Source organism: Petromyzon marinus, unplaced genomic scaffold (genome assembly GCF_048934315.1).
Source record: "Petromyzon marinus isolate PM22_M1 ecotype Great Lakes invasive population unplaced genomic scaffold, UKy_Petmar_22M1.pri1.0 PM_Scaffold_19, whole genome shotgun sequence".
NCBI classification, from domain to species: Eukaryota; Metazoa; Chordata; class Hyperoartia; order Petromyzontiformes; family Petromyzontidae; genus Petromyzon; species Petromyzon marinus.
In genome coordinates, this window is record NW_027423157.1 from 380,715 (window position 1) to 400,288 (window position 19,574).

Consider the following 19,574-nt stretch of genomic DNA (forward strand, 5'->3'; position numbering starts at 1 on the left):
AAAGCATGGACAATCATTGCCACAGAGACTGAATCAGCTCGGTGGCTAGGAGATGTTAACTACCTCACCTGGTATGGAGGAGGCCGAGGGTTTGATCCCGACCCTGATGCCTTTATAAGGAGTACCTTGGATATCGAGGTGGTTACATTTTTGGAAAGTGTAGCAAAAGCCAAAAGCGTGATATTCAATACTTAAGCTTGACCTAAATAATGAGCTTACATACACGCAACCAAAAATAGACACATCACAATGGAAATGTGCTGTACTGAATGCCAAATTTACTACTATAATGAGCCAATAATGTCTGTGTCCCGCACGTGACGTCACTCCACGTCGAGCAGGCCCCCTCATTAATACTCATGAATAGACTAATCTCTCACAATACAAAGGCCACTGCCACAGCCATTGACATGCTAATCTTACAATACAAAGGCCACTGCCCCAGCCTCTGTGGTTGGACCATCTCTAGCTCCACCCACCTACCTTGATGCACTCATCTCAGGCCTATATAAGACCTTGTCTCAGCAACTTTCGGGTGACGTCACTCCACATGGGGGGGGCGAGGTGCCTCCTCCCCCCTCCTCAGCGTCAACTTAGAAACTCACTACAAAGGCAGAACCCTCACGTCACGTGATCTCCCTAACGCTATTGAGACATCAAAGTAAAAAGGACGTCATGATGAACAAGGGATTATAACCTTTAAATGAAATAGGTCTGTCACCGCGGCCTTACAAATTGCACACAAATGGATGCAATGAATATCATTTCGCGGTCTGATTTACTGCAATAGATTTACTGCAATACACCCATCCTTGGACGGGCAAAAGGCTAGTAAACAAATAATCCCCTCGCCTGCTCCCCACCACAATATCACACAATGATATAGTACTTCCTTGTACAGTATACCCGCTAAAGACCAAAACTAATCCCCATGATAGGTAAATTGATATACATAGAGCTTGCCGGCGATAGGTCTAAACCACGAACTATGAACTCGTGATATTCAAGGGTCTCCCGTATTTGGAGTGTGCATGTTCTCCCCATGGTCACGTATCCTTTTCTCTAGGTCCTCCGGTTTTTTTCTCCACATCTAAAAACATGCGTTAAGATAATTACTGCTATAAATATTCACAAAAGCCACTACGTTGAGCAATCATATGTGGCCAGGGTGCTTCTGGAAAAGAGCTATATATCTCGGTGGGCCTTACCTGGTCAAATAAAAATAGGTCGCTTACAGGAGCTGAATGGATTGCCACATCACAGGGACGCAAGGAATCGCAGCATGGAGAGGGCTTCATCCAGCAGTGGATTGATCCTGGTTTATGTTTTGCAAATAGTAAACGTAAGCGTGCACTTCCAAATGAAGGTGTTTAAAGTATCTGTTTATCTTCTTTGGTTCTTTCGGTAAAGTCACGTAGAATGAGAATAAAATAATAAAATAAAAATAAGACAATAAAATTCTCACGACGTTTCGGCCGCAACACAAGCGGCCTTCTTCAGGTGAAAGAACATAACTGTCGGGACGACAGTGCTTCAATGAGTGCTGCTGAGATTCGTGGCGTCTTTTAAGCTCGGTGATAGGTGTGAATGACCTAGAAAGCAGGAGAATTTAGCATTGAAATAGCTAGGGATTAGCTTGTGACAAAAAATAGCTGTGTTAAAGTCAAAGTTTACATATCAACAGAGGCATTTAGTATATGGACGCTAAAGGGCCTCCAACTACCCAACTATAATACAGTAAACCAATGTGGGAAAAACTAAGTCTATATTACATCAGTATAATAATTGTACTTGATATATTCTTCAATAAGCTGAGCTATTAATCACAAAGCAACTGGCTATACACTACACTATATAAACAGGTCCCTGCAGGGTGGGCTGGTAGGAACATTGGAATTTTGTCTATTGCAGGTTGGTACACTCAGTTTACAACTTCGTTCCTTCCAGTATTAATACCATATAGTAAAACCAATGAAAACCAAAATATAAACTACCTCAATGTTTTGATTTAAAGCTTTCGTGACTGCAGTAATTCATATTCTTAGTTTTTTCGGTAAAGTCACGTTGAAGGGAAACAACAAAATAATAATATATATATAAAACAATAAATTCTCACGACGTTTCGACCATAACTCAAACGGTCGTCTTCAGGTGTGTTGGCTTGCATAAATTTATTTTTAAACGGCGCATTTATTTATTTATAAAAACGTTAGCGCCACGTGCAACGATTTGGCAGTTTATTTAGGACTAGTCCATCTATATTCTGAAAAGAGGAGGGGGGAGACGAAATTTTTTATAATGTATGCTGTCTGAAAGCCACTGTAAGCGTGAACAATCAATTAAGACCTGAAATGGTTTATCAAATCTTTCCAATGATTGCTAAGATAGAATCCATCTTCTCGGTTGAAATTGTCTCTGTGCTTGTATATGTGGATTGCCTCATGAACGAATCTCTCATGGAAGCCAGATGGCTTACAAAGAACCTCTGTCTTGGAAAAGTCAATGGCATGTGAGCCTACTGAATTAGAACAATGATCTGCCACGGCCGAGGTGTTGGTCCTACCGTGTTTAAGGTCTGCTTTGTGTTCACGAATGCGGTCCGAGACATGGCGTTTGGTTTCTCCAATGTAACTACTACCACAGAGGCAACTTAGTTTGTAGACACCAGGGTATTGTATGTCCGGAATCACATCTTTTACAGACGGAACCAGATCATGGATTTTATGTAATGTGTTGAAACGGACCTGGATCTTGTGTTTATTCAAGATTTTGGAGATTTTTTTGTGATCCCCGCAATGTAGGGTAAAGTGATGGTTTTGAAAGGCTCCTCAAGAGGGTTCTTCTTCATGGTTTGAGTGATAGCTTTGCGGATTGTATAGTCGGAGTAACCATTAGCCCTAAGAGCTTGGTGTACGTGCTTGAGTTCACTGCTTATGTGTTCCTGGTCGGATATGCATTTATAAATAAATAAATGCGCCGTTTAAAAATAAATTTATGCAAACCAACACACCTGAAGACGACCGTTTGAGTTATTTTATATATATTTTATTATTTTGTTGTTTCCCTTCAACGTGACTTTACCGAAAAAACTAAGAATACCTCAATGTTATCAATAAACTCTATATACTCTCCAATCAGCTGAGCCACCAACAATAAGTCGTTATATATCACAATGCCATATTGCAAAAAATGGCGGTTTTTCTTCCCATCAACGACCAGCACCACGGACAACGAACGAGCTTCGTTCAGACGGACGACTCAATCCATGCTCGGGAACGGAAGAGGGAGAGAGACAGCCATAATGCGTTGTTATACTCCATGTTATAAACCATACCATTAACCGTGGTGTGAGAGGTATTAAGAGGCAATATCAGCGAAAGAGCTGCGGTCTGACGGTAACCGTAAAATACAATTAATTAAGAACCATTGTAAAGATGTTTTAAACCATTTCGGAACTTCATAAGATTTATTGGCTGGTTGGGGAGGCTATATTAAGTTTGCGAGGTCTGAAACTCCAGGCCAAACATAAACTTCCGTTATCTCCGAAAAAGTAAGATGGATTGATGACCAAGCTGTGGAGGTCTGCCTAAATTCATGAGATGTCCATTGTTTCACAAGAGATAGCATGACTCGGATAAGAAATACACTATTAATTCTTATACACTGGTCCATGCATACAATTAGTATATTAGTGGACTACGTTAGAGAAGGAGAAGATCAAGGGAGTAGAGGAGAAGAGGAGGGCCGGGGTGCCCGGAGCCCAGAGAGTGCCCAGAGGGGCCAGAGAGCCAGGGGAAACCCTCATGTTTATGTTGGCTGGATAGCATGTGCTCCCGTGCATGTGAGGTTGCTCTCAACAGAAGTCGTTCCTTGCACGAGAATAGCTGAAACGCTGAGTAACCACTCAGAGGTATAGTGGTTAAGCAGTGGAGACGATATAGTGGAAAAACAGTGGAGATTTCTGAAATATAGAAGACTTAAAGTGTGTTGCTAAAAAAATCTTGGAGGAAAGAGAGGATACATGTGTGCCTCTTGGAGAAGGAAAGGCATTGCTCAAAACTGTGCTGCAAGGTCACGTGCCATGAATCACATGAGTTTAGAAAAAACGTGACTGTAAACCAACAAGCTTGTGAATAATTATCATGGTGAAGACACCTCTATACGTTGGATACTGAAGGAAAACCATCGTGCTACGCATCGTCAAAGCACAACAACACCTGACATTTGAGAAGTACAATTTCATCGTTCTACACATCGTCAATACCCTACAACACCTGGAAAGTCACCAGCTGCATCAAGCATCTGACTGTTGTATTGTTCGAAAGACACTGTGTGTAACGACTTTACATCCACCGGCACAGCGGATTTCTAAACGCCTGCCATGTCACCTTCTCAACACTAGCGTCAGAGACCGTCTGATACAGACTGAAAGCTGATTTCCTTTGTTGCACTGTTTGTCTTTTCATGAATGTCATATTGTGCACTGGGTTATGCCTTATTAACCTAAATTCTGAATTTAGCTATTCATGTATTTCTATTACAGTATCACATATTCTTTGGACCAAGTGTCAATTGCCTATTTGATGACTGGTACTCTGATTATTTTTTACAAATAAGGAACTTGTTTTATTTAAAATGTGTATGTGTGTGTGGTTGAACAGTGTAACAAATCCATGCGTTACATGTGTAGTGTTGCAGCGCCGACCTGGGCAAGGCCTATGATACAATCAGTAGGCCAGGGCTCTGGATTGTTATTCGTGTTTTCAGAGTCCCTTACCATCTGCTCACAATGAGTAAGGACCTTCACGATGGTGGGTAGGCCCGGATAAAGTTGCGTGCCCGGGAGTCAGATCAATTGCCTGTTTACAGTGGGGTGTGACAGGGATCTACAGTGAGGGAAAAAAGTATTTGATCCCCTGCTGATTTGTACGTTTGCCCACTGACAAATACATCATCAGTCTATAATTTTAATATTAGGTTTATTTGAACAGTGAGAGACAGAATAACAACAACAAAATCCAGTAAAACGCATGTCAAAGATGTTATAAATTGATTTGCATTTTAATGAGGGAAGTGAGTATTCGACCCCCTCTCAATCAGAAATATTTCTGGCTATCAGATGTATTTTATACAGGTAATGAGCTGAGATTAGGAGCACACTCTTAAAGGGAGTGCTCCTAATATCAGCTTGTTACCTGTATAAAAAACACCTGTCCACAGAAGCAATCAATCAATCAGATTCCAAACTCTCCACCATGGCCAAGACCAAAGAGCTCTCCAAGGATGTCAGGGACAAGATTGTAGACCTACACAAGGCTGGAATGGGCTACAAGACCATTGCCAAGCAGCTTGGTGTGAAGGTGACAACAGTTGGTGTGATTATTCGCAAATGGAAGAAACACAAAAGAACTGTAAATCTCCCTCGGCCTGGGGCTCCATGCAAGATCTCACCTCGTGGAGTTGCAATGATCATGAGAACGGTGAGGAATCAGCCCAGAACTACACGGGAGGACCTTGTCAATGATCTCAAGGCAGCTGGGACCATAGTCACCAAGAAAACAATTGGCAACACACTATGCCGTGAAGGACTGAAATCCTGCAGCGCCCGCAAGGCCCCCCTGCTCAAGAAAACTCATATACATGCCCGTCTGAAGTTTGCCAATGAACATCTGAATGATTCAGAGGACAACTGGGTGAAAGTGTTGTGGTCAGATGAGACCAAAATGGAGCTCTTTGGCATCAACTCAACTCACCGTGTTTGGAGGAGGAGGAATGCTGCCTAGGACCCTAAGAACACCATCGCCACCGTCAAACATGGAGGTGGAAACATTATGCTTTGGGGGTGTTTTTATGCCAAGGGGACAGGACAACTTCACCGCATCAAAGGGACGATGGACGGGGCCATGTATAGTCAAATCTTGGGTGATAACCTCCTTCCCTCAGCCAGGGCATTGAAAATGGGTCATGGATGGGTATTCCAGCATGACAATGACCCAAAACACACGGCCAAGGCAACAGAGTAGTGGCTCAAGAAGAAGCACATTAAGGTCCTGGAGTGCCCTAGCCAGTCTCCAGACCTTAATCCCATAGAAAATCTGTGGAGGGAGCTGAAGTTTCGAGTTGCCAAACGTCAGCCTCGAAACCTTAATGACTTGGAGATGATCTGCAAAGAGCAGTGGGACAAAATCCCTCCTGAGATGTGTACAAACCTGGTGGTCCAACTACAAGAAACGTCGAACCTCTGTGATTGCCAACAAGGCTTTTGCCACCAAGTACTAAGTCATGTTTTGCACACGGGTCAAATGCTTATTTCCCTGATTAAAATGCAAATCAATTTATAACATTTTTTACATGCGTTTTTCTGGATTTTGTTGTTATTCTGTCTCTCACTGTTCAAATAAACCTACCATTAAAATTATAGACTGATCATTTCTTCGTCAGTGGGCAAACGTACTAAATCAGCAGGGGATCAAATACTTTTTCCCCTCAATGTATGTGAGGAGTCTGTGGGTCGCAACATCACGTACGGCTGGAAGTAGGACATTCCAGACTAAGAGGGTTAATGATGGCAATGTCAACGATACTGAACCAGCCAGCACAACTCACTGCCAATAACACATATCACATAATTCACCCTTAAGCAATTGTTCAATCAATTAATTGAATCACTACAATTAAAACCAAAGAATCTCCCAGAACAAACACTTCGCACTCTCCTCGGTCAGCCACCTGCATCGACAATAGAAACGCATCAGTCCAGCAGTGGATAAAACCTGGCGTCGGAGGTATGGGGGGGGCGGCGGCTTACACTTGCGGTGGACAGCAGGGGGGTGGCTGGATGCAGTAGTCATCGCAGATCAAGCGGTAGAATTTGTCATCGACTGTCATGCGCCAGGGTAATGGGCCTCTCCTACACCCACACACATCACACTGAGCGGCACACACGTCACACCGAGGAGCACGCACGTCACACACCGAGGAGCACGCACATCACACACCGAGCAGGTTGCACAGGTCTCCTTTATCAAGACAAACGTGGAGCAGATTACAACTACAACTCTTCTACGCCTGTCACAATGCCCCCCTCTCCCCCCCCCCCCCAGTTTATGGGGGGCCGCGAGCCTCACTCCACCCCTTCGCGTCAGCCCCCCCTAATAAATGGTCCGGTTGCATTGTGAATGCACCACTCGAATGACGTGCAGTCCCGTGGCGCACTGTAACGGGCTCGTGATTTACTCACTAAAATTCAATGTAAAAAAATAAAAACGATCCCAAGACATTATTTAAAATAAAGTATGGCCATCGTGTGTCAGCATCACAGGCGAAAATTGGCATGTAAAAAAAAACTTCACTCCGAATCACTCAATTCGGATTGCTCGCAGCAAAGAGCACTTGACCTGCTTGAAGGTTAAGTGCTGAATAACCGTGTGTCACACAGAGAACAGTTGCCACTGAGGGTGCCCTTTTAAAATGCTTGAGATGAGATGTGATTATCGCGTGTAAATGTGCACACTAAAATAAAAAAAATCATAATTATAAGCGAACTATTATCGTTTCAGGTGGCAGGGTGTTTCAGCGGTGATCTTTGACCCTCGCAACAAGAAGGGCCTTGGTTAATCATCCGACTGGCACTTTGCGGATGTATGGGTTATCCACTTTGCTCACGTAGCTAGAAAACACACAATCACAATGTAACTGGGTATTGGCCAAGCATCCCAATGCTAAAGTTACCTGCAAATTACTTCACTGGGATGACACTCGGCAGCAGAGCCGGATGATGACATTGCTGGGGCCCTATGCCATTGTCAAGCTTAAGAGGCCCCTTCTATGAATGCCTGTATATTTTTGTCAGCAGAATGAAAATAACTGCTTTGGAGAGTCTTTTTTTCTCACCGATCTTAATTTTTTTAAACAATTATGTTAAAACTCGAAACCTCGTGTCCATTTCTTGTTTCGTATTTAGAGCCCCCCCCCTTCCTCTCTTAATGCGAGGCCCTAAGCTGTAAGTGTAGCCGGTGTGAGCTCGCCTGTGATGAATAACACGTATAATTGCGCACTCTTATTTTCTATGGGTGGCCAGGAGACTGTATTATTATTTAAGTGAATGCAATGGTGATCAGGGGATTGGACCCAGAGCCCCACGTACACAGTAGAATACAAGGGAACGCCCACAGTACAGATTTGAGCTGACCTCCGGATTGAGAAATTGAACTGTGTTGTGACGTGGAGGGTGTTTCTGAACGCTATTGTGACCGACCCGTCCCGACGGGAGGAGAGAGGACAGGATGGACCGGCTGCATGAGCTTACTCTCCGGCACTGCACAGCACAACATCGCCTCCCTACTGCAAAAAAACTCGGCAGGACCCTCCTGAAAATAAAAGTCTTCGGAATCAGTGAGGCCTGTCCTTGGGAGGACAGGCGTAGTCTTGGTCGTCACAAGCGAACATTTGTTTCTCCATATTAATTTGTATCTCCGGGTTACCATCAGGGCTGGTCGCTGCAAGCTTAGCTTCTGAGATCTGATGAGACTGGGAGCCGTTTTTTAAAAGGTAATTTCGGCACGTGGAGCCCAAGCATGCAACAACTTTACGCAACTTCTTGGTTCTTTCGGTAAAGTCACGTAGAATGGAAATAAAATAATAAAAAATAAAACATAAAAAAATTATCACGACGTTTCGGCCACAACACAAGTAGCCTTCTTCAGGTGAAGGAACAGAACTGTCGGGACGACAGCGCTTCAATAACTGCTGCTAAGATTCGCAGCGTCTTTTAGGCTAGGTGTGAGAGGTAAAGCGCCTTGACAAAGGAGTTTACATATCAAACAGGAGAATTTAGCATTGAAATCGCTGTGTTAAAGTGTTGGATCAGCAGGGTGTTAAATTCAGAAATTAGCATGTAACTGGGAGATTAGCATGATGTTAATGTGAGGGTTTAGCATGTGACTGGTCACGGAAATAGCTATGGTTAAAGTCAAAGTTTACATCTCAACAGAGGCATTTTGTATATGGACGCTAAAGGACTGCAACTACCCAACTATCATACAATAAACCGATGTGGAAAAAAAACTAAGTATAAACTACATCAATGTCATCAATAAACTCTATATACTCTCCAATCAGCAGAGCGCTTCATTGAACGCTGCTAAGATTCGCAGCGCCTTTTAGGCTAGGTGTGAGAGGTAAAGCGCCTTGACAAAGGAGTTTACATATCAAACAGGATAATTTAGCATTGAAATAGCTGTGTTAAAGTGTTGGATCAGCAGGGTGTTAAAGTCAGAAATTAGCATGTAACTGGGAGATTAGCATGATGTTAATGTGAGAGATTAGCATGCGACTGGTCACGGAAATAGCTATATTAAAGTCAAAGTTTACATATCAAGCGAGGCATTTAGTATATGGACGCTAAAGGACTGCAACTACCCAACTATCATACAATAAACCGATGTGAAAAAAAAACTAAGTATAAACTACATCAATATTATAAATGTACTCAATATATTTTTCAAAAAGTTGAGCTATAAACATAAAGTAACTAGGTATACACTACACTATATAATGAATACCATATAGTAAACGAATTAATACAACTAAAATATAACTACATCAATGTTATCAATAAACTCTATATACTCTCCAATCAGCTGAGCTACTAACAATAAGTCATTATACATTACAATGCCCTATGGCGAAAAAATGGGTGGCGGTTTTTTCCTTCTTTCAAACGTTAGCACCATGGAGAGCGACGAGCCTCGTTCAGACGGACGAGTCCATCCATGCTCGGAACGGAGGAGGGGGGAGAAACAGCCACGATGCGCTGCTCTGTCCTGTGTTGCGTTACAACCATGCCATAAACTAGACTACTATACATTGTAATGTTATACCTTCCAATCTAAACTACATTGTATAATATCGTATACACAGCCCAATGTAAGCTCGAACATTATGCATGATATTGATATGTCTCCAACTAAAATTTTCCAACATTACACGACTATTCACCATAATATACACTACCATAGACAAACCCACCCTTGAATTATACAATGCGTTACTTTACACTACCCTATACTTTAGACTGTAAAATGTTAGACTTGTAATATTACACTATGTATTATTCTACCAACCCTACTGTATACCACACTGCTGTATATTCACTATACAATTACGATACTATATATTGCCTTATGAATTATGTTAAACATTACAATGTTATACTATTTATTATTATATAACATGCTATAAACCATACCATTGACCGTCGTGTGAAAGCTATTAAGAGGCAGTGCCAGCGAATGGACTGCGGTCTGAAAGTCACCATAAAATACAATCAATTAAGAACCGAAATGGTTTATAACATCTTTCCAATGGTTACTAAGCCAGAATCCATCTTCTCGGTTGAAATTGTCTCTGTGTTTGTATATGTGGATGGCCTCATGAACGAATCTCTCATGGTAGCCGGATGGCTTGCAGAGAACGTCCGTCTTGGAGAAGTCAATGTCATGTGAGCCCACTGAATTATAACAGTGATCTGCCATGGCTGAGGTGTTCGTCCTACCATGTTTCAAGTCTGCTTTATGTTCACGGATGCGGTCCGAGATATGTCGTTTGTTTTCTCCAATGTAACTGCTACCACAGAGGCAACTTAGTTTGTAGACGCCCGGGTACTGTATGTCTGGAACCACATCTTTTACAGACGGAACCAAATCACGGATTTTATGTACTGTGTTGAATCGGACCTGGATCTAGTGTTTATTCAGGATTTTGGAGATCTTTCTTGTGACCCCCGCAATGTAGGGTAAGGTGATGGTTTTGAATGGCTCCTCAAGAGGATTCTTCTTCATTGCTGGAGTGATGGCTTTGCGGATTGTGTAGTCGGAGTAACCATTAGCCTTGAGAGCTTGGTGTACGTGCTTGAGTTCACTGGCAATGTGTTCCTGGTCGGAAATGCATTGGGCACTATGGTATAGAGTCTTGATGAGGGAGTTCTTCTGGGATGGATGGTGGTGGGAATCCGGTTTTAAGTAAGCATCCGTATGGGTAGCTTTCCTGTAGACAGAGTGGCTCATTGAACCATCAGGTCTCCTTTTAATAAGGACATACACAAAGGGTAGCTTGCCATCTTTTTCGACTTCCATGGTAAATCTGATGGCTGGGTGTATGGAATTGATGTGGTCGAGGAATTGGTCTAGAGCAGGCCGGCCATGTGGCCAGATGATAAAAGTGTCATCCACGTACCTCTTCCATAACGTCGGGCGTAGAGTGGCAGTCTGGATGGCATCAGTTTCAAATTTCTCCATGAAAACGTTGGCCCCCGTGGTGCCTCACCACAAACGTGGGGCCCGGTCAGCCGCGTCGACTGTCGTGATCGCGTACAGGTGGTGAAACTGCCACACATGAACCATGATACCTTGCTGATCTCGTGTCAAGGAGAATAAACCAGCAGCCCGTCGCTAGCAATGGGAATGATCGGTAAGGGAACACATTGGGCTCTACAGAGGCACTCCACTATTATACACCACTACTATACAGTAAACATTGGGCTCTATGGAGGCCTGTCGTTAAGGGATTACTCGTTAACATGGGGTGGTCGTTAAGAGGGGTTCTATTGTATATAACAAGTTTAAATATTTAATAAGTTAATAGAGAGTACTCAACTGAGATGGCGGAGGAGTTTGCTAAACTCACAATACAAAGACCACTGTCCCAGCCTCTGTGGTTGGACCATCTCTAGCTCCACCAACCTACCTTGATGCACCTATCTCAGGCCTATATAAGACCTTGTCTCAGCAACTTTCTCTCTCACCTGACCTGAAGACGATTGCTTGTGTTGCGATCGAAACGTCGTGATATTTTTATTATTTTTTATCTACGTGGCTTTACCAAAGGACCCATAGAATATAATCATAAACAGGTTACGTCCTCTACATGGACCCCCCCCCCCCTCATTATTAATCATGAACAGGTGACGTCCTCCAAATGGACACCCCCCTCCATTGATAATAATTAGCGGGTGACATCACTCCACATGGGGGGGGGGCGAGGTGCCTCCTCTCCCCTCCTAAGCGTCAACTTATAAACTCACTACAAAGGCAGAACCCTCACGTAACGCGATCTCCATAACGCTATTGAGACATCTAAGTAAAAACAACGTCATGATGAACAAGGGATTATAACCTTTAAATGAAATAGGTCTGTCACCGCGGGCTTATAAATTGCACACAAATGGATGCAATGAATATCACTTCGCGGTCTGCTTTGCGCTTGCAAGTTTCAGATTTACTGCAATACACCCATGCTTGGACGGGCAAAAGGCTGGTAAACAAATAATCCCCTCGCCTGCTCCCCACCACGATATCACACGATGATATAGTACTTCCTTGTACAGTATACCCAATAAAGACCAAATCTAATCCCCATGATAGGTAAATTGATATACATAGAGCTTGCCGGCGATAGGTCTAAACCACGAACTATGAACTCGTGATATTCAAGGGTCTCCCGTATTTGGAGTTTGCATGTTCTCCCCATGGTCACGTTGGGATAATGACTGCTATGAATTTTCACATAAGCCACCTCGTTGAGCAATCATATGTGGCCAGGCTGCTTCTGGAAAAGAGCTATGTATCTCAGTGGGCCTTACCTGGTCAAATAAAAATAGGTTGCTTACAGGAGTTGAATGGATTGCCACATCACAGGGATGTGAGGAATCGCAGCATGGAGAGGGCTTTATCCAGCAGTGGATTGAGTGTTCTTGTTGAAACGTGTGTATTTAATATTTCTCTGATGTTCTTTTAGTCTCGTGCTGATCATTTGTCCTGTTTGCCCAACATAACATTTGCCACAAGTGCAGTTAATCCTGTACAAACCTTCTGTTGATAGCTTAGGTAATACATATTTTATACCAGAAGTCGAGTTCAAGAAACATAAGTACGTTTTTATTTCAACTGAAATGTATATATACATATATAAATATACATGTCCATACAACCACGTCTCAATGTCTATGTCTGGGAGAACACGCTAGTTTCTCCCTCTGTGGAGTCTCCACCACTTTTCTTTCTTCTTGTTTCCCAGCTCCTCGTCTTGGTGCTCCTTCCCTCTGTCTCCTCCTCGTCCATTCTCCTCTTCATCTTTCTCCAGCTGCCGTGTGCAGCACATGAAGCTCCAAATTGCCCAACGCCAGAAACTGTTCTTTCTCTCTCCCTTAGAAGATGGGATGTGCTTAATCTCTTTCTTCTCTTCCTGAACACTCTCTGCCCTCCAAGGTTGCACACATCTTCCTTCCTCATTCACCACTTCCTGCTTTGTATCGTCTTCAATCGTGTCGACCTCCTTCAGCTCTACCTCATTTGCCTCTAACTCAATAGCTCCTACTTCTTTTGCGTCTACCTCTATTGCCTCTACATCATTCGCCTCTACCAAAATCGCCTCACTCTCCTCCACCTCAATATCCCCTACCTTCACTTCTACCTCAATCACCTCTACGTCATTCGCCTCTAACTCATTCGGCTCTACCTCCATAACCACCTCCTGCTTGGCCTCTCCCTCAATCTCCTCTACCTCTTTTGCCACTTCCTGGATGGCATCTACTTCATATGCCTCAACCTCATTTGCCCCTTCCTGCTTTATTTCCTCCACCACGTTCTCAACTTTTGTTGCCATTTCCTGTTTGGCCTTTAGCTTATTCTTGTCTACCTCATTGATCAAGACCTGCATGGCCTTTTCTTCGATCGTGTCGACCTGAGTTGCCTCGAACTGTTTCACCAATTCCTGCTTTGTATGTCTCGCAATCCCTTCTACGACATTGGCCACAACCTCTTTCACCACTTCCTGCTTGGCCACTGCATCTACCTCAATCACCGCTACCTCTACCTCACTCGCCACTTCCTTCTTGGGCTCTACATCATTCCCCTCTCCCTCAATCTCGTTTTCCTTCATCTCTTCTACTTCGCGAAATTTCATCTCAGTCCTTCGTAGCTTCCTATTCCTACGTTTCCTCTGAACACCATCCTCTCCTTCTTTCTTTGTCTCCACAACATCATCAACTTTCTTAGCCACTTCCTGTTTGGCTATTCCCTCATTCCCATCTACCTCACTTGCCTCTACCTCTTTCCCTAAGTCCTCCTTGGCATCTCTCTCAATCCCTTCTACGACATTGGACACTACCTCTTTCACAAATTCCTGTGTGGCCACTGCATCTACCTCAATCACCGCTACCTCTACCTCATTTGCCTCTACCTCACTCGCCACTTCCTTCTTGGGTTCTCCATCATTCCCCTCTCTCTCAATCTCGTTTTCCTTCATCTCTTCTACTTCCCGAACTTTCATCTCAATCCTTCGTAGCTTCCTATTCCTACGTTTCCTCTGAACACAATCCTCTCCCTCTTTCTTTGTCTCCACAATATTCTCAACTTTCTCCTCCACTTCCTGTTTGGCCATTCCCTCATTCCGATCGACCTCATTTGGCTCTACCTCTTCTGCTAATACCTGTTTTGCATCTCTCTCAATCCCCTCTATGACATTGGCTGCTATATCTTTCACCACTTCCTGCTTGGCCACTGCTTCTACCTCAATCACCGCTACCTCTGCCTCATTCGCTAATTCCTGCTTGTCATCTCCTTCTAATACCTCTACCTTATTCAACTCTACCTCATTCATCACATCCTCCAAAGCCACTGCCTCAATCATCTCTACCTCAATCGTCCCAACCTCCAACACTTCCTGCATGGGCTCTCCCTCACTCCCCTCTCTCTCAGCCACCTCTTCTTTCACTGTCTCCAGAACTTTCTTCTTGTTCTTGTGTTTATTCCTATTCCTACGTTTCCTCTGAACACCATCCTCTCCCTCTTTCTTTGTCTCCACAACATTATCAACTTTCTTAGCCACTTCCTGTTTGGCTATTCCCTTATTCCCATTTACCTCACTTGACTCTACCTCTTTCCCTAAGTTCTCCTTGGCATCTCTCTCAATCACTTCTACGACATTGGCCACTACCTCTTTCACAAATTCCTGTGTAGCCACTGCATCTACCTCAATCTCCACTACCTCTACCTCACTCGCCACTTCCTTCTTGGGCTCTCCATCATTCCCCTCTCCCTCAATCTCGTTTTCCTTCATCTCTTCTACTTCCCGCACTTTCATCTCAGTCCTTCGTAGCTTCCTATTCCTACGTTTCCTCTGAACACCATCCTCTCCCTCTTTCTTTGTCTCCACAACATTATCAACTTTCTTAGCCACTTCCTGTTTGGCTATTCCCTCATTCCCATCTACCTCACTTGCCTCTACCTCTTTCCCTAAGTCCTCCTTGGCATCTCTCTCAATCCCTTCTATGACATTGGCCACTACCTCTTTCACAAATTCCTGTGTGGCTACTGCATCTACCTCAATCACCGCTACCTCTACCTCATTTGCCTCTACCTCACTCGCCACTTCCTTCTTGAGCTCTACATCATTCCGCTCTCTCTCAATCTCGTTTACCTTCATCTCTCCTACTTCCCGAACTTTCATCTCAATCCTTCGTAGCTTCCTATTCCTATGTTTCCTCTGAACACAATCCTCTCCCTCTTTCTTTGTTTCCAAAACATTCTCAACTTTCTCCGCCACTTCCTGTTTGGCCATTCCCTCATTCCCATCGACCTCATTTGGCTCTACCTCTTCTGCTAATACCTGTTTTGCATCTCTCTCAATCCCCTCTATGACATTGGCCACTATATCTTTCACCACTTCCTGCTTGGCCACTGCTTCTACCTCAATCACCGCTACCTCTGCCTCATTCGCTAATTCCCGCTTGCCATCTCCTTCTAACACCTCTACCTTATTCAACTCTACCTCATTCATCACATCCTCCAAAGCCACTGCCTCAATCATCTCTACCTCAATCGTCCCAACCTCCACCACTTCCTGCATGGGCTCTCCCTCACTCCCCTCTCTCTCAGCCACCTCTTCTTTCAATGTCTCCAGAACTTTCTTCTTGTTCTTGTGTTTCTTCCTATTACTACGTTTCCTCTGAACACCATCCTCTCCCTCTAATTTTGTCTCCTCAACATTATCAACTTTCTTAGCCACTTCCTGTTTGGCTATTCCCTCATTCCCATTTACCTCACTTGCCTCTACCTCTTTCCCTAAGTTCTCCTTGGCATCTCTCTCAATCCTTTCTACGACATTGGCCACTACCTCTTTCACAAATTCCTGTGTGGCCACTGCATCTACCTCAATCACCGCTACCTCTACCTCACTCGCCACTTCCTTCTTGGGCTCTCCATCATTCCCCTCTCCCTCAATCTCGTTTTCCTTCATCTCTTCTACTTCCCGCACTTTCATATCAGTCCTTCGTAGCTTCCTATTCCTACGTTTCCTCTGAAGACCATCCTCTCCCTCTTTCTTTGTCTCCACACCATTATCAACTTTCTTAGCCACTTCCTGTTTGGCCATTCCCTCATTCCGATCGACCTCATTTGGCTCTACCTCTTCTGCTAATACCTGTTTTGCATCTCTCTCAATCCCCTCTATGACATTGGCTGATATATCTTTCACCACTTCCTGCTTGGCCACTGCTTCTACCTCAATCACCGCTACCTCTGCCTCATTCGCTAATTCCCGCTTGCCATCTCCTTCTAACACCTCTACCTTATTCAACTCTACCTCATTCATCACATCCTCCAAAGCCACTGCCTCAATCATCTCTACCTCAATCGTCCCAACCTCCACCACTTCCTGCATGGGCTCTCCCTCACTCCCCTCTCTCTCAGCCACCTCTTCTTTCACTGTCTCCAGAACTTTCTTCTTGTTCTTGTGTTTATTCCTATTCCTACGTTTCCTCTGAACACCATCCTCTCCCTCTTTCTTTGTCTCCACAACATTATCAACTTTCTTAGCCACTTCCTGTTTGGCTATTCCCTTATTCCCATTTACCTCACTTGACTCTACCTCTTTCCCTAAGTTCTCCTTGGCATCTCTCTCAATCACTTCTACGACAATGGCCACTACCTCTTTCACAAATTCCTGTGTAGCCACTGCATCTACCTCAATCACCGCTACCTCTACCTCACTCGCCACTTCCTTCTTGGGCTCTCCATCATTCCCCTCTCCCTCAATCTCGTTTTCCTTCATCTCTTCTACTTCCCGCATTTTCGTCTCAGTCCTTCGTAGCTTCCTATTCCTACGTTTCCTCTGAAGACCATCCTCTCCCTCTTTCTTTGTCTCCACAACATTATCAACTTTCTTAGCCACTTCCTGTTTGGCTATTCCCTCATTCCCATCTACCTCATTTGCTTCTACCTCTTTCCCTAAGTCCTCCTTGGCATCTCTCTCAATCCCTTCTATGACATTGGCCACTACCTCTTTCACAAATTCCTGTGTGGCTACTGCATCTACCTCAATCACCGCTACCTCTACCTCATTTGCCTCTACCTCACTCGCCACTTCCTTCTTGAGCTCTACATCATTCCGCTCTCTCTCAATCTCATTTACCTTCATCTCTCCTACTTCCCGAACTTTCATCTCAATCCTTCGTAGCTTCCTATTCCTATGTTTCCTCTGAACACAATCCTCTCCCTCTTTCTTTGTTTCCAAAACATTCTCAACTTTCTCCGCCACTTCCTGTTTGGCCATTCCCTCATTCCCATCGACCTCATTTGGCTCTACCTCTTCTGCTAATACCTGTTTTGCATCTCTCTCAATCCCCTCTATGACATTGGCCGCTATATCTTTCACCACTTCCTGCTTGGCCACTGCTTCTACCTCAATCACCGCTACCTCTGCCTCATTCGCTAATTCCCGCTTGCCATCTCCTTCTAACACCTCTACCTTATTCAACTCTACCTCATTCATCACATCCTCCAAAGCCACTGCCTCAATCATCTCTACCTCAATCGTCCCAACCTCCACCACTTCCTGCATGGGCTCTCCCTCACTCCCCTCTCTCTCAGCCACCTCTTCTTTCAATGTCTCCAGAACTTTCTTCTTGTTCTTGTGTTTCTTCCTATTCCTACGTTTCCTCTGGACACCATCCTCTCCCTCTGTCTTTGTCTCCACAACATTATCAACTTTCTTAGCCACTTCCTGTTTGGCTATTCCCTCATTCCCATTTACCTCACTTGCCTCTACATCTTTCCCTAAGTTCTCCTTGGCATCTCTCTCAATCCTTTCTACGACATTGGCCACTACCTCTTTCACAAATTCCTGTGTGGCCACTGCATCTACCTCAATCACCGCTACCTCTACCTCACTCGCCACTTCCTTCTTGGGCTCTCCATCATTCCCCTCTCCCTCAATCTCGTTTTCCTTCATCTCTTCTACTTCCCGCACTTTCATATCAGTCCTTCGTAGCTTCCTATTCCTACGTTTCCTCTGAAGACCATCCTCTCCCTCTTTCTTTGTCTCCACAACATTATCAACTTTCTTAGCCACTTCCTGTTTGGCCATTCCCTCATTCCGATCGACCTCATTTGGCTCTACCTCTTCTGCTAATACCTGTTTTGCATCTCTCTCAATCCCCTCTATGACATTGGCTGATATATCTTTCACCACTTCCTGCTTGGCCACTGCTTCTACCTCAATCACCGCTACCTCTGCCGCATTCGCTAATTCCCGCTTGCCATCTCCTTCTAACACCTCTACCTTATTCAACTCTACCTCATTCATCACATCCTCCAAAGCCACTGCCTCAATCATCTCTACCTCAATCGTCCCAACCTCCACCACTTCCTGCATGGGCTCTCCCTCACTCCCCTCTCTCTCAGCCACCTCTTCTTTCACTGTCTCCAGAACTTTCTTCTTGTTCTTGTGTTTATTCCTATTCCTACGTTTCCTCTGAACACCATCCTCTCCCTCTTTCTTTGTCTCCACAACATTATCAACTTTCTTAGCCACTTCCTGTTTGGCTATTCCCTTATTCCCATTTACCTCACTTGACTCTACCTCTTTCCCTAAGTTCTCCTTGGCATCTCTCTCAATCACTTCTACGACATTGGCCACTACCTCTTTCACAAATTCCTGTGTAGCCACTGCATCTACCTCAATCACCGCTACCTCTACCTCACTCGCCACTTCCTTCTTGGGCTCTCCATCATTCCCCTCTCCGTCAATCTCGTTTTCCTTCATCTCTTCTACTTCCCGCACTTTCGTCTCAGTCCTTCGTAGCTTCCTATTCCTACGTTTCCTCTGAACACCATCCTCTCCCTCTTTCTTTGTCTCCACAACATTATCAACTTTCTTAGCCACTTCCTGTTTGGCTATTCCCTCATTCCCATCTACCTCATTTGCTTCTACCTCTTTCCCTAAGTCCTCCTTGGCATCTCTCTCAATCCCTTCTATGACATTGGCCACTACCTCTTTCACAAATTCCTGTGTGGCTACTGCATCTACCTCAATCACCGCTACCTCTACCTCATTCGCCTCTACCTCACTCGCCACTTCCTTCTTGAGCTCTACATCATTCCGCTCTCTCTCAATCTCGTTTACCTTCATCTCTCCTACTTCCCGAACTTTCATCTCAATCCTTCGTAGCTTCCTATTCCTATGTTTCCTCTGAACACAATCCTCTCCCTCTTTCTTTGTTTCCAAAACATTCTCAA

At 44.3% G+C, this 19,574-nt stretch overlaps 1 protein-coding gene across 1 annotated transcript in view; it reads left to right on the plus strand.

The window, feature by feature from the left end:
- Positions 1-6,900, plus strand: part of LOC142922856 (exosome complex exonuclease RRP44-like) — a 37,860-nt gene extending 30,960 nt beyond the window's left edge. Inside the window, exon 18 of the mRNA XM_076063799.1 lies at positions 6,896-6,900. Coding sequence (XP_075919914.1) covers positions 6,896-6,900 — 5 coding nt within the window. The remainder of the gene's footprint in view (positions 1-6,895) is intronic.
- The last annotated feature ends 12,674 nt before the right edge of the window (positions 6,901-19,574 follow it).